This window comes from Epinephelus fuscoguttatus, linkage group LG3 (assembly GCF_011397635.1).
Source record: "Epinephelus fuscoguttatus linkage group LG3, E.fuscoguttatus.final_Chr_v1".
Taxonomy (NCBI): Eukaryota; Metazoa; Chordata; class Actinopteri; order Perciformes; family Serranidae; genus Epinephelus; species Epinephelus fuscoguttatus.
The window spans coordinates 4,026,345-4,040,928 of record NC_064754.1 but is presented as its reverse complement, the minus strand read 5'-3'; the positions used below and the strand labels follow the sequence as shown (position 1 = coordinate 4,040,928).

Here is a 14,584-nt window from a genome sequence, read left to right as displayed (position 1 = left end):
ATAAGTAGTGGATCGTCGATGTAATGAGGCCAAACCAGGATGACGAGTAGATTAACGATAGCTGATGGAGGATTGTTACAGTCTGTGAAGATGACCGGGGGCGGAAAACCCACGATGGAGCGGCAACGACATCCAGCAGCGTAGTTTGAACCGAGGACCGAGTTGCGTTAAAACCTCACCATCTTATACAAAGTAACTGAGCACGGAGAGGAACAGCACGATATGCAGTGAGTATCGATTTCTAATCGGTTGTGTTTCGGAATCGGATCAATCCCGCTAAAAGTTTGGAGCCGCCAGGCCCGCTGCTACTAGCGCTAAGTTAGCCGGTTAGCTCACTCCAGGCATCCTCCTGTAATGTGGACTGCAGGCGGGTTTTAGACCGGATTAACGCGCTCATAATGCCTCGTTTCAGGCTTCCACAATCCTTTCAGCCTAACTCGCATGTTTAGACTGTCAACAAGGGTGTAATAAATGTTTAACGCCTTAGTAAACACACTAGCTCGCCTCTTTGCTAGCTAATTAGCTACAGGGAAGATGCTGTGCTCAGGAGGGTCAATATTGTCATGGAGATGATTAATCGGATTTAAGACACTGTAAAAGGACATGCAGCACACAGTCATAAATTGACAGTGAACAAACACCAATTCTACATTACGAAGGTTACAAAAATAAATTAAAATGAATTAAATGCAAATAAAAATGTAATTATTGAAGACCACACTACAAAAATGGGAGTTGGGGGCTTGAGAGCTAGGGTAGTCTTGTCTACAACTGCATGGTCTCTTACAATATTAGTGTGGTGAAAATAGACAGAACATGCAGACAGTCATTAAGTCATATGGGATGGGAAATTTTCCATATAAATAATTAAAGGTCGCCATACTTTATAGATGGAGTGTATGTTATTATTTAGAGAGTAAGTAAGTATTTTCTGTAGAGGTGTGCAACAGTTCACTTTTGAGAGCCAATGATGGGAGATCTGACTCATTGCAATACTTTTTTTTGCCAATAGCCAGTAGGGTTTTTGTAAGCTTAGTGGAATGGCTATGTCTGATATTAGAATTTAAGAGGCTGCCCAGAAAGCATACTTCCAGATCCACTGGGAAAGTGACTTCATGGATTTGTGGATAGGGCATCGCAGATCCCCTGCCGAGAGCCTTGTAGTGTACTACACTGCCAGGTGGAATGAAGCAAAGTGCTCTCAGTTAGACCACATCTAAGGAAAGGGGTGAGAAATTGGGCTTGAACCCGTGAAGCTTGGAAGGGGTGGGATAAGTCTGATGAAGAAAATTGAACTGAATTAATCCGTATCTTGAGTTTGGAAAACACCATTTTAAATGGTTTGCTGTCTCTGGTGATGTTTGTGTTTGACAGACTGAGTGTGAGAGGGATGTGCAGGTGTGTGACAGTGGTGGAAGAAGTACTCAGATCTTTTTTTTTTTTTTTTTTACTTAAGTAAAAGTAGTAATACCACAGAAGGGATGCTCGATATTGGATTTTTTGACGATACACCGCTATTAAACAACTCTTTTAGCCAATAACAAGTGTCGATACATCCATTTTCCCCCCACCTACTTTAAGTGATCATCAACTGTCATCATATTATGCATGTATACTCTTATCGTGATGGCCCACCTGTAGATGGCGGTGATGGTTCCTCTCCTCAGTCAGTTTGAGCTCTTGAGCTCCAGGAGGCACTATAGAGTCTCTCTGGCAACTAAAAATGTATATAAGAAATCCCTCATCGCAGATGCCATCAATATTCTTAACTCAACAAAGTGACGGATGAGCAGACCCATACCGAATCTGTGCCCGCAGATTTTGGGATTGTAGATGCTGCTTGTAGAACTCATAATGTTGTCACTGTCTCCTCCACCTCCTTGTGCATTAAAATCAAATCAATGGTGTAAGGAGAGGAAATGTCAAAAATAAGATTTACTGTCCTCTCTGCTCTATATATTGAACCCTCCATCTTAATGGCCATGTGTCCATGCCTACAGATGTTGAATTTTTTCCTTGAAGAAGTCATGATTGAATAAAATTTCTGTTTCAAAGCTTTAACTAAATCTACAAAGTAGTTCCTTTAGCCTGTTTGAGGTAATTTAAGGTTTTATTGGTCAATGGACTGCACTTAAATAGCACTTTTCTAGTCTTTCGACCACGCAAAGTGCTTTTACACTACATGTTACATTCACCCATTTACACACACAGCCACACACCGGTGGCCGAGGCTACCATACATGGTGCCACCTGCTACTCAGTAACCATTCACATGCACTCACGTGCCGATGGAACAGTCATCGGGAGCAATTTGGGGTTCAGTATCTTGCCCGAGGATATTTCGACATGCAGACTGGAGGAGTCTGGGATTGAACTGCTGATCTACTGATTAGTGGATGACCCACTCTACCTCTGAGCCACAGTCGCCCCGTTTTCAAAAACAAATATTATAAATGAATATTGTCTATCCCATTACGAGCAAAAAAAATACATAAATTCTGCAGATTTTCATTTTGGATCACAGCTGAAAACAGTTAAAGAATCCATTGTTTCCGTTTGGACCTGTCGATAAGTTGTAAAGCACTGACATGAACTGATTAAATGTGTTATTTTTTTAATGACCTTACATGTATGTTTAACTAACTGCTTGTCTGTTTTTTATTATGTTTGTGACCTGTGTTCGGTGAGCCAAAGGCAAATTTCCACCCTGGACAATAAAGATCTGTTCAGCTCTGTCCAGTAACAACAGTATTTTTAATCAACCTCAATACTCAAGTGAAGTACAAATACCTCAAAACTGTAGTTATGTACAATACTTGAGTAAATGTACTAAGTTACATTCCACCACTGATCTGGTGATGCTTTTTTTTGTTTCATTTTCAGGTCATGAAGCGTGTTCGCACTGAGCAGATCCAGTATACCGTGGCTCAGTACCTGAAGCGGAGGCAGTATGTGGACACTGATGGCTCCCTGAAAGGAGCCAAGCTCTTCCAGTCAGCAGAGGAGATGGCGGCCAGCCTCACAGGTGAGCCAGCTGCGAAGATGAAAATGATGGTGGCATTTGTCTCTCATGCCACGTTTATTTGACAGCTACAATCACTATGATTTTACATACAGCACATGTGATCAGTTTGTACATATTTTATCTACACTTGGGGATGACGGTATTGATACTTTCTCTTCTACCTCTTTATCTGAGCAGTGCAGACTGAGTCGGGGTGTGCCAACATTGTCTCTGCTGCGCCCTGTCAATCAGACCCACAGCAGTACGAGACTCAGTACTCCAGGCTGCGCTCCTTTCTGTCAGGTATCACATCCACACTCTTGCTGCACAATCTGCAGTACGTTGTTTTAGCAATCATACTTTTGGATGCTGTGTGACCTTGTTTTAAACTACAAAACCCTCAAAGACATTTTATCTCCCTTAAATCAGAAACAGAAATATCCTGGGCGAAGGAGGTGAGCAGCATCCTCTACCCACTCTTCGTCTACCTCCACCTAGACATGGTGCACTGTGGCCTGAAGGGGGCAGTAGATGGTTTTTACAGTCGTTTCCACAGTGCTTTTCTTCAGGACAGCGAGCAGCGCGCCATCATAGAGCAGCTCCGCCATGTTCTCACCACTCAGGACGTTGCAGCCAACCCCAAGCTGAGTGCTTTCCTGGAGCACAAGTACGTGGTGCACCTGACCGAGCCGGCCTACAGCTACCTGCTGCGCTACCTGCAGAGTGAGGACAACAGCGCCCTCTGCAGGGCCTTTAGTAAACACCTGCAGGTGGAGGTCACTGCCTCGAGACGCACAGACTACCAGCTATATGGAGCTGCTGGCGGAGCGACCACAGCCCCAAACTCCACCTCCTCCTGGGCAGGAGTGGATGGGGCAGAGGGTGGGGAGGGGGTGGAGGTCCCTGCAGGGATTCCACAAAGTGAGGCGGCCCTGGATGCTCTGCAGGACTGCATCAAGAAAGTCCGCGAGGGCCCCCCTACGCTCACCACCGTGTGTTTCTACGCCTTCCACCACACGGAGCAGATGTTAAACACCGCAGAGGTCTCGGCTGACAGCCGGCTGCTGGCCGCCGGTTTCGACAGCTCCACGGTGAAACTGTGGAGCCTCCGAGCCAGAAAACTGAAGGCCAAACCGCATCAGGCTGACGTGTCGCTCATCCGCCTGGCCTGTGACGTACTAGAGGAGGAAGTAAGTAAACTGATGGGGTTGGGCTGCAACCAATGATTATTATTAGATCTTTATCTGTTTTTTAACTATCACAAAATGTAAATTAATATTCATCACAAGTTTGCAGGGCCTGGAGTGTTGTCTTCAAATCTCCAGTTTACTGGTCTGTTCAAAACTAAAGATATTAAACTGACGGTGATGTAACACAGCAAAAAGCAGCAAATCATCCACAGAGGCCTGACTGACAATGTTTTAAATTTTTCATTGCTACTGTAAAATTACTGGAGATTACATTAATAAATTAGGTGAATAACTGTTTCAACACACTTGATTGTAGGTGCAGTTCATGATTTTTACAATTATTTGTTAATTCTAGGGTTTTAATTATTTAAATTTTGAGACTAAAGCGATATCATAACTCTGCCCTTTTAGTTTGATCATTAGCAATGTGACCATTAAATATATGAGATTTTAAATAAAGAGACACAGAAATCACCCTCGGTTTTTATGCAATTAGTCGATCACTTAATTCATTTTAAGTAAATTAGTCTGCAACAATTTTGATATTTGATGAACTGCTTCGAGTCATCATTTATGAAAAATGCCAAAATTCTCTGGTTTCAGCTTTTTCAGTCCAAATATTTTATTTTATTTTATTTTATTTATCCATTTATTTTTTAACCTGATATTTTGGGCATTTTGGACATTTGGTTGAAAAAAATAACATTTCAGGATGTATTTTTTGCTCTCTAGGAAACTTTGTTGTTTCTGACATTTAATTCGCAAATCAGTAAATTTAGAAAATAATAAACAGATTAATTGATAATAAATAGAACTGATAGTTGCAATCTTACATTTATGTTTTTAATTAATTAATTTTTGATTTCAGTGTCCATCTTTTGGCCCATCTCACATAGGATTACAAGACATTTTTATTTTACTGTCCTCCGGTGTTGCATATATAAAACAAAACAGGTGGAAAAAGAAAGAAACATAAACAAACAAAAAACAACAACATCCCAAATGAATTGTTCACAAAAGGAGCTAATAAATATCTACAGATTATCTGCATAAAGAGCTTTTTTTTTTCTCTTGTCCTAGACTTTCTCCAGATAACTGGTGTATATAAATGTTTTAAATGTGAGCAGATGTCTCAGTATTTGTGCATCTTCCATATTCACCAATCTATTATCTATTATTTATATATTTTTATCTGTAACTAAAATCTGTTATTGATTAAATTGACTCCTTTTGTTTTCTCACATAATTTGGACGCCCTCAAACTTTTTCAAAAGACAAACAATTACCTACTTTAGACGTAAAAGACGAGTAATGTCCAGTGTCACTTGTTCCTCCTCAGGTGGATGAAGAGGACAGCTGCGGCAGTGAGATAAAGACACTACGAGGTCACAGCGGCCCCGTGTTTCGAACCGCCTTCCTGACAGACAGCTCCGGCCTGCTCTCCTGCTCTGAGGACACAACCATCCGCTACTGGGACCTGGGTAGCTTCACCAACACGGCGCTCTACCAGGGCCACGTCTACCCGGTGTGGGATGTGGACGTCAGCCCCTGCAGCCTTTACTTCGCCAGCGGCTCCCATGACCGGACTGCTCGCCTGTGGACGTTCTCCCGCACCTATCCGCTGCGACTTTACGCCGGACACCTTTCTGATGTTGACTGTGTGAAATTCCACCCAAACTCCAACTACCTGGCCACCGGCTCCACAGACAAGACTGTCCGGCTGTGGAGCACCCAGCAGGGGGCGTCTGTTCGCCTCTTCACTGGCCACCGTGGCCCTGTGCTGTCACTCGCTTTCTCACCTAATGGGAAGTACTTGGCGTCCGCCGGCGAGGATCAAAGGGTGAAGCTGTGGGACTTAGCATCAGGGACGTTATTCAAAGACCTGCGGGGACACACGGACAGCGTCACCAGCCTGTCTTTCAGCCCGGACAGCAGCCTGGTGGCGTCGTCGTCTATAGACAACTCAGTGCGGGTGTGGGACATTCGGAACTCCCACGGCGGGACGCCAGCTGACGGCTCATCTAGCGAACTGGTGGGAATGTACACTGGAAACACCAGCAATGTGCTGAACGTCCAGTTCATGGCCTGCAACCTGCTGCTGGTGACGGGAACTGCACAGGAGAAAGCAGAACAGTAGCCACAGCTGTCTTTTTTGTTTTTCGTTGCTGATGTTTCGGAGAAAAGCTTGAATTTCTCCAGATGTTTGTTTGAAGGTGTGGTCACCAGATGTGTTCTCTGAGTCATCCAATGATGAGAGGTTAAACGCCACCACCTGCACAGGGTGCTTTTTGTCCACATTAGTTCTTTGCATAGAAACGAAGCAAGGTCAGATACCTTTATTTGTAATCCACAAGTCTCATCCTTCCAAAACTGCCTTAGATATTCATCTATAGATAAATTATAATTTGTCTGGGTGGTATTTTGTAATTATGAGAGTGTCCTCAAGAGATGTCAGTGTTAAATATCTCTCAGTGTAAAGTCCTGGGTCCCTTGCTGTCATGCACAAGTTTTAAGATCTATAAAAGCAGCATATTAAATGTGACTGTTGGAAAATATTGTTCCAGTTGAATTAAAATAATAATAAAAAATAGTTTTACTTAAATAGTAGATGAAACTGTTTATATTCTGAACTCAGAGAATACTGAAACAAAAGTTACATGGTTTTGTTGCACCAATGAGTATTACGGTAAAAACTGTCCAGGTGCACAGAACATATTCCACTAATGTTCCTGTTTACATGCAGCTGTGCACACTCGGATTAACGTGCCCTAACAGCTGGAGGAGCGTCTCATTTTGCTTCTCTGCATCAAAATGGGATTTTTTTCAAAGTTTCCTACCAGTGGTGGACTTGTTTGACCACGCGAACACAGCCTCCCTCTTTCATTCCTTTAACCAGCTTCTTGGAAAAGTTGCTGTTGTGATATTTGTGCAAAAGCCTGTTCATATCCCAGTCTTTCATGATGTTTCAAAGCAGGTGTGTTTCTCCTTCTGACCAGAAATGTGGGCTTTTCTTTTGGGCATGCATCTCTACCGACAGCCTTCAATCTGCTGGTATTAATCAGGAAATGGCAAATGTGGAAAAAGGCTTACTTCTAAATATCCAAACAGAATATGCTCTTTACATGACCAGCATCAAATACAGAGTATTTTTTAGAATAATAGTGGAATACTAATGTGCATGTAAACATATTCAGTATGATTTTGAATGACTGCTAGAACAGAACCAGGAAGTTCTAGTTTCACTTTAGCTCTCTATTAAAGTGAAACTTTTGTGTTCTCCAACCTGGACTCCATTTTCCAATGTTTTTGTGGCCAAGTGACTAATGGCAACAACTATTTTCCAAACTGGTCCAGTACTGAAATATGGCGCACTGCAGCTAGCAGTTGAAATGGAAACACCTGGGGAATTTGGCACTGTCAGTGTACGTCCACCAGAAGCGCTTGTTTTTGCCACTAACGGGTTCAGATTGTTCTATAAGTGTTGACAACATTATGGAAAAGACCCCTCAAGAAATGAAAGTTTTTCTGTACCTTTCGTTGGTCTGTTATTGTGACAAAGTCTCGCTCAAGGAGAAGTCTCGAGAGAGGTGACTTGTCGGAGGAAAAACAATGGTGGAAACATTAGTGAGATTCAGAGAGAGGAGTGCAGGGAAGAGTTTGTTGTGCTGGAGAACAGAAAGTGTTATCTGAAAGATTTTCAGTGTCATGGCTGAATATTTAGCTGATTCAACAATGTGGAAAAGATTTCAGATAGGGATGCACGATGTTAGATTTTTCACCGATATCCGATATGCCACTTTTTTCCCACTTAATTTTACGGATTATCAAGTCTCTTCTTTAGTGGAATTAACATCATATAATGTATGCTACCTCTTATCGTGATGGCCCATCAGTAGATGAAATACATGAAACACAATACTTTTAAATGTATGCTTTATTCATTCATTGTGCAAATTAAGAAAAAGCTTGTCAGCCGATCTGATGGTTCATTTTAAAGCCGATTTTAGTCGATACCGATGACATACAGATATTATAGTGCATCCCTAATTTCAGAACAAGACTTCTCCTTGAGCGAGACTTTGTTACATACAATAACAAACAGACCGGATTAAGCGAACAATAAAGAAAAAGGTTTAATTTCTCTGCAGGGTCTTTTTCTAAATTTACACTTAAAATAACAATCTGAGCTTGTCAGTGGTAAAAATGTCAACGTTTCACAGCTGCTGTCTGCAGCACTCTGGACCAGTTTGTTGTCTCCGTTGGTCACTTAGACACAAAACAGAGAAAATGGGGTCCAGGTTGAAAACTACCAAAGTTACACTTAAAGGTTAAGTAACCAGTCCTAGCTCTGGATTTATCTGACTCCGGGTAAGGCGGCAAAGAAGAATATTTCCAAAAATGTGGGATTATTCTTTTAAAGTTGTGCTCATGTTTTCCCTGCCTGAACCTCCATGCAACTCCAAATCAGCTCTCTGTTGTTAGAAACATTTAAATCTGGAGGAAGCAAACTTTCAGAAATGAAGAAACGGAGTTCAGAGGCTGTATTTTGAGATTTCAAAGGGTCTCTGAGGTCGAATATGAACGCTAATGAGTGATAATGTGAACTTTAAAGAACCAGAACAGTTGGTGGTTGTTTCTTCTCTCTTGGTTGTCTCTGACCCGCTGTAGGTTTTGAGTAGCCTTGTTGCACTTGAGCCTTGTTGAGGACATTTCTATGAATAAAAGGCTGTATTTTTCACACTATTCTGCAGGTGGCATGAACTGTGCAATGTTAAAGTGTAAATACTTTGTATTTTTGTAATATTTCGGCTGCCAAGAGTCGCTTCCAGGTTGTGCTTGACGAGGGCTAAAAAGAAAAATACTTATAGAGACTGATTTCATATGTCTGGAATAAGTTTTAATGCATTCAATGTTTTTTTATAGTCGTTTTGAATATTTCTTTGATAAATTCAGCCTGGAAGTCGTCCTTTATGTTTGTCGGTAAACTTGTGTTCCCTCCTGTAGCCCAAAAATAAATAACAGAATTTATTTGAGCTAATGTTTCGGTCAGCTTCTTTTGTTTTGTTTTGTCACTTGTTTCGTGCAGGTGAGGGTCTGTTTTGTTATGCCAAGCCTTGTTTTGTGATTCAGCTTCATATGCATATTAAACACCCGATACTGATGTTGTTAAACCTGATGCACCGGACTGCATCTTCAAACAGGCCTGGGCAGACAGCAAGACTCTGCATGTGGCTCAGCTGGTTATAAAAATAAATTAATCCTTTTGAGTTCGTTTGACAAACTAAATTCCACATGATTAAAATGATCAGAGAGGACTGCCAACCTTTAAATAAATACTTAATGTCATCGCCTGCTGGAGAGATGATGTTTGAGCAGGATGTGGAACATGTGGACAGACGGGAGGGAACAGCTGAAAGAGATCATGTATGACAAAACAAACAAACACTGCAAAGTTATGCTCCACGCAAGAATCAAACAAGCAATCCTTTGCCTGTAATTTTCCATTAAAGGTTTCTGTTATTGATTCTACCTGTACTGATATAACTGGGGTGGACAAAATGATAGAAACACCTGTTAGTGTAACACAATACAATTCAACATCCTAAAAATGATTGTACAGTTACACGTCTCTAAAACTGTCAACAAAAACTGAACATTATAAACGTTGTGATAGTCGAAACTTTGCAGAGGTGGAAGAAGTATTCAGATCCTTACTGAAGTATAAGTACCACACTGTGAAAATACTCCACTACAAGTTAAAAGTCCCGCATTAGCTTAGTTTATTTTCGTAATTTTCCAACGTATACAACTCACTATATGTATATCATATCCATCCATTTTCATACGCTTATCCAGGGCGAGGTCAGCAGGCCAAGCAAAGCACCCTAGACGTCCCTCTCCACAGCAACACTTTCCAGCTCCTCCTGGGGGAGATGGACTGGCCAGACCAGATATGTAATCCCTCCGGCATGTCCTGGGTCTACCCCTCCTCTGAGAATCAACATTTTAACGTAGTGGAAGGTTTTCCGTGTCTCTGTGAGCCTGGAAGCTGTGTTGTCCGGGGTTAATGGCCCCTGGTAGGGTCTCTCAAGGAATAGTGGTCCCAGAGGAGGGGCCAGACTAAGAGCGATTCAAGAGGACCCTGATGTCATGGCATATTTGGACTTTGAGCACCTCAGGCTGTCCTGGAGCCAGACCTGTGTGGGGAGCTTGCTAGTGAGTGTCTGGTGGGCGAGCTCAGCCCAAATAAGTAACATGGGAGTCTCCGCCCTGTGGGCCCACCACCCGCAGGGACAGGGATCAGGGTCAGGTGCATTGTGTGCCGGGCGGCAGGCAGGGGCGGGGCCCTGGGCGTTCTGATCCCTGGCCTTGCAGACTGTATATTATGTATAGACCCCAAAGTCCAAAACAAATTTTCATATGCACACACTGGCGTGAATAACTCTACATTTTAAATATATGAAGTGTTTTACACATTTTTAATTCATTTTCAAAACTATTCTACAAATTATATCCTTTAACTGTTCGACATCTTTGTTTTCGTAAATGCACAATTTCCTCTTAGTTCATACTGACTCTCTTTAATTTGGTACAACTTCTGGACACAGTCTGGAAGCATCTTATTTTTTACTCCAAATATTAATTGTGCAGTCCCACAAGTTTCTAAATTTGAGAGCACGTGAGTTCATAAATCATTTGTTGGTTCTTGATGACAGCTCTGCTAATGACTCTTACAGCTCTCTTCTGTCACATAAAAACTGGATTTGTGAGTGTTTTGTATGTTTTTTTCTCCAAACCTCCACACAGTAGATAAAGTATAAAAGTATAAATGAATGACGTAATATATGAAATGAATTTAGGGTGAAGATGTCTTTTGTTTTGTGCAATAAAACAACAGACTTCAACATCGTCGTCCTTACATTATTATTTGTGGTTTCCAGCATAGTGTATGGTCTCCCAAAACTTTATTTTCATATATACTTCATATTTAAACATTTTCTATCATAGTTTGAACTGGATTATTGATATTTTTGATATCCAAATGTAATGAATTTGGTTTAATTAAATCTAACGGCAACTTATTAAAATCAAACCAACGTCCACTGTCACCAGAAGCTCCAAATCTTTACCAGAACAATTTCATTCAGAACCTCACTTGAGTAAAAGTATCATCAAAATGTGCTGTGCTGTAAAATGTCCCTCGTCAGTGTTTTCCCATTGTGTCTGATGTTTTTGAATTAATATTACTGTTGCATTAATGTGTATGTTGCATTTTACCTCTGTAGATGTTTAAGGTTGTGCTCATTTAAACTCCTTTATATCCTGCTGGTCAGTTTAATCTACAGCAGTGCATCATACTCTATAAGATCATCATATGTTGGCAGCATTGCTGTCCTGTGAGAACTATGTACATCATAATCAAATAATATACATTATTCTGAAATGAGTCATTCTGCATAATAAAGTATATAAATTAAAATTAATGAGCACTTTTACTTTTTGTATATGGAGCTGAATACTTCCTCCACCTCTGCCATCTACCGCCCCCTTCAGGCCACAGTGCGTCACGTCCAGGTAGAGGTAGTTTAAGAGCAGGTAGAGCAGGGACACTCAACTCGCTTTGCCCCTGGGCCACTTTTACAAAATGACAGGAGTCCAAACAAACATTATCAGTATATATAATGACTGAATCACCTGTTTTTAACCTTTCTATGTTTGCTCTCCTCACTCTTCTTTGCCAAGAGGCAAATCCGGTCGCAGCAGCACTGCACAGGTCAGGTGTACACAAGAAGCATTTTTAAAATGTGAGGTTGGGGTCTTGGGGATCCTCCCTGGCACTTTTTTCTTTTTTGATTAACAAGCTTTACACCAATCAGCGAAAACATTAAAACCACTGACAGGTGAAGTGAATAACATTGATCATCTTGTTACACTGCAGTGTTCTGCTGGGAGACCTATTGTCCTGGCATTCATGCAGATGTTACTTGACGCACTCCACCCACCCCAACACTGTTGCAGACCAAGTAAACTCTCTCATGGCAACAACACTTGTCGATGACAGTGGCCTCCCAGCAGGACAATGCACCACAAAAACTGCTCAGGAATGACCTGAGGAACACGACAAATAGCTCAAGACGTCGACCTGGCCTTCAAATACCCCAGATCCCAATCTGATTGAACATTTGAGGGACGTGCTGGTACTCCAGAGGTACCCACGATCCATGGTGGGTCCTTCTTGGACGAGAGTTCTGGAGGGTGTCCTTTGGTGCCTGGCATCAGGGTGTTACTTCAGATCTTTTGAGTCCTGTGTGTTGTGAGGTGGGGTAACAGCTTGTCCCATAGATGTTTGATCAGATCGAGATACAGGGAACATGGAGAACAGGTTGACGCCTTGAGCACTTTGTCACGTTCCTCAGGTTAATCCTGAGCAGTTGTTGTGGCGGGGCGTGGCGCATTGTCCTGCTGGGGGGGCCACTGTTGCTGAGGAGTGCCGTTGCCATGAGGGGAAATACCTGGTCTACACTGGTGTTTAGGCGGGTGGAGCGTGTCAGGTGGCAACCACATGAATGTCAGAACCAAAGGTTTCCCACAGTACACTGCACTGTAACAACACAATCAGTGTCAGTGTTTTAATGTTTTGGCTGATCGGTATGTGTTGATGCTTTAAAATGCACTCTGGCACCTTTTTACATTCAAAGTACAAAGACGAACATTCTCTGTTTGAATCAACTTAATTGTATTTACTGGTTGGCGGACCTGTCGGCACCCTATCACGGGCCAGATGTTGCCCGTGGGCTATAAACTAAGTACCACTGAGGCAGAGGATGCTGCTCGCCTCCTTCACCCGGGATATTTATGATTCTGATTTACATCTACTTAACGTCACATCTAAAAACAGGGTTACTGCAGTCATTAAAACTCCTGGAAAAGTTAGGAATGTAGAAAAATGTTTTCCAGGCCTGGAAATGGTTTGGAAATGGCAGAATGTTTTGGAAAAGATCTGAATACGTTATTTAGGCCATTGTTTAAAAATAACATGTTCATAAAGACTCCATAACATGTCTGATGTTACACATAATGTTTCTTGTGTTATAAATTTACAATCTAGTGCTGTGCTGCATGACAGTCAAAATGTCGCTAGTATCATGTGATACACACAGACCAGATTGGTACTGTGTCATCGCCAAGGCCACGCCCCCTTTTGGGGGAAAGAAATGGGCTGTCACATCGGATAGAGGTTTAACCACGACTTTCACACTAAGATTTGAGGCTCGTAAGATGTGGGTATATTCACTGTCAGTTTGGTAAATGGCTAAATGACGCTGGTGATGGATAGCTAAAGTTAGCTTGGGTGGGAAACAGAAATAAATGCATACAAACTTGTAAGAATTATGGTCTAAAACTTATGTTAACATGCATTGACATCGACAGGATTTCTAGGATTCGAAAAAAGGGCATGACCCCGCGTTTTGTGAAGCACCTGTAGATGACGGTCAGGTCAAGTGGCACATGAAGCTAGTAGGAATGTCTAACAAGTGAGTAAAGTTAGCGAGCACTAGCAGTTTGTATCAGCAAATTCCTGTGAAGTGCGTTTTTAATAATGTATAGCTGTATAAACCTACCCATTTAAAACTACTTAACTGAAGTCATGGAAACAGGGTAAAATACAATGGAAAAATTTTGAAAATTAATTTGTAAAAATGTGTAGACACCCTGTAGACAGGACTTGGACACAAAATTTTGTGGATGCTTGTATCAGCTGAGATATTTAAATTGAGTGCCTAACATGCAACCAAACCCTCACAGATAGTAATCTCACTGTACAACGCATAGCTGTGTAAATACGTACTCATCGTAAGATATGTCAGGAATCCAGAGACTCCGCAGCAGGAATGTGGTCGCTCAGAGAAATGAGGACAGCCTGGAGTAGTGAGTCTCTGACTGATGTGGGTGGCAGGGTGCAGCTGAGATGACGCTGGCACACCCCTGTTCTGATCAACTGCTCAGACACAGACACAGATAGAGTGGAGAGGAAGGGAATTACACAGAGTATACAATAACACTATCATCTATAACCAGGGACAGATTATGAGACACCTCACCCGTCCTCTGTAGGAGGACACCCAGGCCAAAGACACAAAGTTTGTAGTTGTAGTTAATCTCTTTGTAGTTATGTTGTGTCTCTTGACTGACTGTCTCTAGTGGCTTTTCATGTCTTTGTGATTGTTTTGTCTCTCTCTGCAGTCATTTTGCATCTTTCCGTAGACGCTTTTTATCTTGCTGAGGTAATTTGTCTTGTAGTTTTGTTGTTGTGCATCGCTGTAGTCGTTTTGCATCTTTCTGTGATCATTTTGAGTCTCTTTGCAGTCATTTTGTGTCTTTTGAAGTC

At 41.9% G+C, this 14,584-nt stretch overlaps 1 protein-coding gene across 1 annotated transcript; it reads left to right on the top strand.

Annotated features, from left to right (window-relative positions):
- Positions 1–51: 51 nt before the first annotated feature.
- Positions 52–11,528, top strand: taf5l (TAF5-like RNA polymerase II, p300/CBP-associated factor (PCAF)-associated factor). Its single transcript, XM_049571020.1, has 5 exons — positions 52–227; positions 2,884–3,025; positions 3,203–3,307; positions 3,434–4,194; positions 5,534–11,528. The coding sequence occupies exons 2-5, from the start codon at positions 2,887–2,889 to the stop codon at positions 6,329–6,331; spliced, it is 1,803 nt and encodes a 600-aa protein (XP_049426977.1). The 5' UTR covers positions 52–227; positions 2,884–2,886; the 3' UTR covers positions 6,332–11,528.
- Positions 11,529–14,584: the final 3,056 nt, after the last annotated feature.